Here is a 6,054-nt window from a genome sequence, read left to right as displayed (position 1 = left end):
GCCTGACCACTTGCTTTGTAAAGTCGTCATGAACACGTGAAGAATGCCTGCACCCATGTACTACCGGCTTATTCATGTGAGTTGCCTATAGTTGTCTCAGCACCTGCAAGGTAAGCATTGTTCTCACTGTTCTATAAGGGAGGAAAGTCTGCCCAGAGAGGTTATATTTGGACCTACCCAAGGGCACACCTAATTCTAGGAAGCCACAGAAGCAAAGTTTGAACTTGGGCCTATGGGTTCCAGAGCTTGTGCTGCCCCTTCCCAGGCCTTCCCGTGCTCTGAGGGTTCAGTGGCTGAACTTGATGCTTAGGTGGGCACGGCGGAGGGGGGGGATGGGTCGGGGGTGGCCGGGCTTGTTGAATGATCAAAGGTGAGGTCTGCCATCCTAGAGGCCGCCTACAAGCATATTTGGAAGAACAACGTGTCTACCGCTCGGCCTTCGAGTACCATAATTAACGTCTAGGGTACACATTTAGTTTAAAAATAAAACCTCAACCCCCCACCCCGTCCCACCCCACTTCCCAGCCCGTGCAGCCCCCACCTGACTCCATCACCCGCCTCTGTCCCTGCCCTGCACCGACTCGCGGTCGCCCTCCTCAGTGTGAACAGGTGTCGCAGGGCCGCCCCCGACTGGACCCCGGCCGGGGTGGCTGCGGTCGCGGAAAAGCGCACGCACCTGGCTCGGGGCCCCTGGCTTCCAGCCCAGAAACTGCCTCACTGTGTGCTCTCGGGCAACCCCCTTCGCACGCTCCGCCCCCGTGCCTTAGTTTCCCCAACGGTCAAGCCCGGTCCCGGCAGCTCTACAGGTAACACACCTGCTTCCGGGACTTGATCGGCCCCCGGGCCCCGCGGGGTGCAAACCCGGCGCCCGACCCCGCGCCCCCGCGGAGCCCCGGCGGCCGGCCCCAGGGGGCCGGGGCCCCAGGCAGAGCCGCGGGGACCTCGTGCGGCGGCCGCCTCGCCGCGGGCCGGCTCCGGGGGGCGCCCGCTGGAGGGCGCGGCCGGCGCGTGGGGCGCGGGAGGGCGGCGGCGGCGGCGGCGGCGGGGGGCGGAGACGCGGAGCGGCTTCCGCTCCCGCGCCTCCTGCCTCCTCCCCCGTCGTCCTGGTCCGCGGCGCCCGAGGGGGGAGGCGGCAGGCGCCCGGAGCCGCGCGAGGAGCCGCGGCCGCCGCGCCATGGAGCCCGAGTGAGCGCGGCGCGGGCCTGTCCGGCTCCGGACAACATGGAGGCGGCGCCGCCCCGGCCTCGGCCGCCGCCGCTGCTGCTGCTGCTCGCGCTCTGCTGCAGCCTGGCCCCCGCCGCGGGTAGGTGGGCGCGGGCCGGAGGGACAATGGCCCGGCCGCCCGGGCGGCTCGGCCGCCCCGCGGCCAAGTGCGCGGCGCCGCCTCGGAAGCGACTTTGGAAGTTGGGGGCGAGTTGGGGCGCGCGCCGCGGGTCCCCGCCGCCCCCCTGCCGCGCCCGCTGCCCGGGGGCTGCGCGCGGGCCCTTTGTCTAGCCCGCCCGAGCCCCTCCCGGGGAAGCCGGGTCCAGTCCCGCGTCCCTGGCCGGCGAGGAGGGCGCGCGGGCGGCGTCGACCCCGCCAGGTGCGGCGCGGGCGGGTCCTCACCTGCCCGGCCCCCGGGGCGCGCTCGGAAGTGCGCCCGCCCGAAGCCCGCCGGCCGAGGCCGTGCGGGGACCGGGGGGGACCCCGGCCCGCGGGCACGCACGGAGCGGGGATTTTCGGCCCGGAGGCAGGCCTTGCCGCCCTGTGTCGGGAACTCCTTCCCGACCCTGTTTCCGATGGCCGCGCGGCCGGCCTGCGAGCTCCGGGAACTGATTTAAATTGCAGAGAAAGTTCTGAACCGGGCGCCGGGCGGCCTGGCCTGTGGCGCTACCCCTTTCACCCGAGTTGCTGTCGGTTTCCAAACGGACTGACACCTGCCAGGTGCCCGGACGACCCGTCTGGCCGCTGGGGCCCCAAACAGTGACACCCGGCTGGTGTCCACCCCGGGCGCCGGCTGCGTGGGGCCGCCTCAGGGTGACGTGGTCCCAGCGCGCGGCGTGGGGCCTCAGCTGGACACCCAACCTTTGGGAGATCGGGGACTGGAGACCTTTCTCTCCAACTTTTGGTGTGTCCCAAGGGGTGGAGTTGAGGTCAGGAGGACTCAGGAAACGAAGCGCCTTGTGAAAAGCTACACATGTTCTTTTAATTTGGAGATTGCCATGTGGTTTTTGAAGCAAGCCTCTCGCTACCTAAATCATTCTCTTCCGACGTGAGTGTTTTGTTTTTCTGGAGTGTGGCTGGCCAAGTGGACACGGGAGTGCGAGTCCTGTGCTCTCCAGGCTGCTGTTCTGCTGCGGGCTAGTTGCGGGTGGGTGGGGGGCGGCTCCGGTCCCTTTGTCTGGGCCTCTTTAAGGCAAACAGCTGTCTCCCTGAATATTTCCAGTGTGGACACTGCAGGGAGGTGTCCTGGCCTGGCTCTGTGGTCACATTCCCAGCGCTGCGGCCCCTCCATTGAGGTTTGGGGAGCGGAGAGGGGGTAGTTTCCTCAAGTCCTCTCCCCTCCCAGCCCAAGCCCGGAGACTCTTGACGGTTTCACCCCAAATTTGCCTGTGTCTCGGGAGCGTGTTTACATTCTTGGCCCTGTCTGATACGAGCAAAACAAGGTGACGACAAAACAATGACAGTATCTGGGTAGTTCAGGCCAACCCTGCTCCTTCTCTTTCCGGAAATGCCTGGATCACGGAGGCAAAAGGGTTTTTTTTGGGAAGATGTTTGTTTTAAAGGTGGGGTTTCTCAGCCGGCTGCGTTGCTGTTCACTGTGTTGCAGTCTTGGATTTCCTGGACCTTTGGGGTGATGTTGCTGGGCTCCAGTGCCTGTCCTGCGGTTCGAGCCCCCAGGGAGAAGGAATCACATCTGTGGAGTTCAGTTGTGCAGGAGGCAGAAACAGACTCGATTATTTTAACGTTAGAAAGCATGTCGACGCGAGGTTTTTAGAGCGCCGGCTGATGTGGAAATCTGGTCCTGAAATGGGACGAAAAGGAGGGATCTTGCTGCAGAACTCTTTTGACTGTTCTTGACATGTCATGTCCCTGATCTCTGTGTCAGATTTATGCCACAGTCCGGAGTGGAGCCAGTAAGTTGGTAGCTAATTATTTTTCCTGATTGCTTCCTGTTGCCATTTGAAGCGGTGAGCCCACGGAAATGCCTTTGTTCTAGTGGTCCCGGTGCTGGGAATGGCCTGCCCCAGCCCCACGGCTCAGGCCTCTCCCTTTTAGCCGCACAGAACTTGCTCCAGGACTGCCCCCTGGGTGGTTACTGCAGATGCTTACTGCCTGGCCCACGGGGAGGGCCCGGCAGGTGGGTACTGAGTTAACTAATTGCTGCGGAGAGTCCGCTGAGAGTTCCCCTAAAGGACCCTCTGCTTCCCAAAGCAGGGCCCACGTGCCTTGAACCCTCCCGTTCAGTTCCAAGAATTTACCCAGTGTACCCACATGATCCAGCATTTGCTGTGGAGATCCCGTCATATTTGGAACCCGTTTAATTTCAGCTGCACTGTGTCACCGCTCAGGCATTTAGCAGAATTTGCACACGGGATGGGGGTGTGTGCAGTTAGGTGAGGACTCAGCGTGCCTTCCTGCCCCACAGCTTGGGCTTGCCAGGGCCGAGGGCGGGGGCTTTGGGGTCAGACCACTTGGGTCGAGAGGCTCAGTACCTGTTTGACTTGGGACACCTTACTTAGCTTCTTTGTATTCTGTGTCCTCACCTGGTCCCCCCACCCCCCAGCCAACATGGTCCGGAACGTTAAATGCTGCCTGGGAAACCCTTAGCACCATTCCTGGCCCGGGTGAGGAACCGGTGGTGGCAGAGCTGCAGTGCCTGTTGTGTAATGGGGTCCTTGATCTCTCTGCCTGGAAGGTCTAGAAGCTATTATCACACAGTCCGGATTTTTCTGCTGTGTGGGACCTTGGACCTCTAGCCCGCTGTCTGACTTGTTTATCGCTGCAGCACTGGGTGAGGGTTCTTGTGGTGGTTAACAGTGTGGGCAGAGCCTCGCTTGTCGGGGGAGCTTGGGCAGCTGACTCCACCTTTGTGTACCCTAGTTTTCTCTTCTGTAAAATGGGTATAACAATACTTCCTCCCAATAGTTCAGTGAGTTGACGCGTGCCTGTATCAGGTCTTATTATTGTTGCTGCTACTCTTGGTGCCTGGTGAAGCCCTGGGGAGAGGATGGGACGGAATGGCAGAGGAGGCCCGGGCCTTCGCTGTCGGGGTGTCCGGTTGACGGAAAGGCAAACAGAAGCTGACTGTGCAGCTCTGGGAGAGGTGGGCTCAGTCCCAGAGCCCTGTCCTCGAGAACTGGCGGGTCTCTGCTGAAAGAGGCCGGATCGCGCTGCAGAGTCTGGACATGGTCCAGAGAGCGATGGAAGCTTCCGGAGACTTTAGTTGGAGGAGGGGGATAGGAAACGCAGGGGAAACGTGTTGAATTGATTTTTTTTTTTTTTAAATTGAGGTGAAAATCACGTAACATAAAATTAACCATTTTAAAGTATACCATTCAGTGGCATGGAGTACGTTCACAACGCTGTGAAAGTTCCCCTTCTGTCAAGATAAAAACATTTCCATCACCCCAGAGTAAAACCCTGTACCCATTAAACCATAACTTCAACGACTTCCCATCCGCCGATCCCACGAATCGGGGTCTCTGTGGACTCGCGTGTTCCGGACGCTTCGTGTACAGGGAGTCATAGGCTGTGCTGCCTTCTGCGTCTGGCTTATTGAGCGGGATGCTTTCGAGGTGCGTCCACGCTGTAGCACTTGTCACTGCTCCGCTCCTTTCACGGCTGAACAGCCTTCCGTCACGTGGAGAGAGCACGTTTGCTCATCCGTCCACCTGCTGATGGGTTGACCTTGCTTGAGTACTTCTCCCAGTGGGCACGGGATGGGAGCTGGTTGTCCTTGCGGGGTTTGGACAGTGGAGGCTGTTTAAAGCTGGGCCGGGGACGTGAGCAAATTAGCTTCAGAGCTGGGAGAGCCGGGCCAGGGGACAAGCTAAGGGCCCAGGGCTGGCCTCTGGCAGGGGAGGGGCGCTGGGAGGTGGACTTAATTACAGAAGCCCTGGGAGGAACTGGACATCTGCGGTTTAGGAGGCCTCTGGGCTGGTCACTTACCACGCTCTCAGAATGGGGAGCCTCTGACGGAAGCAGGGGGCCACGTGCAGCCCCTTCCCCTGCTGGGCCCGGGACACATTTGTGCAGGAAGCAGTGACCTCTCTGCTCTGCAGGCATCCTGGTGACAGAGTGGTTCCAAGCGCTGCTGACAGCTGTGGGCGGCAGAGGCACAAAGAGCCGGCCCCCTGGGCCCACCCGCCGCTGCGGGCTGCTCTCTGCTTTCTCTTCAGCTCAGGAAGTGGTGGTCTGCTAACTCTTGGCCTCAGTTTCCTCATCCACAAAATGGGGACGATGGCGTGTACCTTGCAGGGTGCTGGCTGGGGTTCAGTGAGGAGGAAGCTGAGGCGGGCCATCATGGGAAGGACGTGGTGGCAGGGGGAGTCCTGCCCTAGGCGGCCGTTTCCTTTTAAAAGAGTCCGAGGGTCAGAGTCCCAGACACCATCTTCCAGTGGGGGACTGGGAGAGGGGAGGGGTGTTGTGGGCGTGTTGACCTCAGGCTCCAGCAGTGGTGGCAGCTGCCTGGGGCTGGAACCTCAGGGTCTGATCGTATCTGTGCCCAGGGTCACATGTCCGCTGTCCTCTGTCCCCCTGACTCAGGATCTCTTTTGCCCAGGACCTTGGGAAGTTGTCCTGGTGACATCGCCTGTGAGCCCTTTTGCAGGGCTGGGAGATACTGTACTTGCTGGGTATTTTCTTATTTTCTTGGTTGGTATTTGATTCAATGTAGATTTTTTTCAGTGCTTTCAGTTTGCCTGCATGTAGTTTTTCTAGTGGTTAAACTGAAGCCAGGAGGTGCCTCATCTGCCCACCCCCGGGCCCCACTGCCCTTTCTCTGCTGGGCCTGGGCCGTGTGGCTTCCCCGAAGGCCCAGCCGGCTCCACCCTTACGCCTCTGGGACCCTGC

General features: G+C 61.0%; 1 protein-coding gene across 1 annotated transcript in view; it reads left to right on the top strand.

The window, feature by feature from the left end:
• Nucleotides 1-1,116: 1,116 nt before the first annotated feature.
• LRP5 (LDL receptor related protein 5) overlaps nt 1,117-6,054 on the top strand; it is a 109,805-nt gene continuing 104,867 nt past the window's right edge. The window contains exon 1 of the mRNA XM_079928957.1: nt 1,117-1,303. Within this exon, the coding sequence (XP_079785083.1) occupies nt 1,222-1,303 (82 nt within the window). The 5' untranslated portion in view covers nt 1,117-1,221. The remainder of the gene's footprint in view (nt 1,304-6,054) is intronic.

Source organism: Stenella coeruleoalba, assembly GCF_951394435.1.
Source record: "Stenella coeruleoalba genome assembly, chromosome: 8".
In the NCBI taxonomy this organism is placed as follows: domain Eukaryota; kingdom Metazoa; phylum Chordata; class Mammalia; order Artiodactyla; family Delphinidae; genus Stenella; species Stenella coeruleoalba.
Note: the sequence above shows the minus strand (reverse complement) of the source record. Positions and strands in the feature narration are given on the sequence as shown.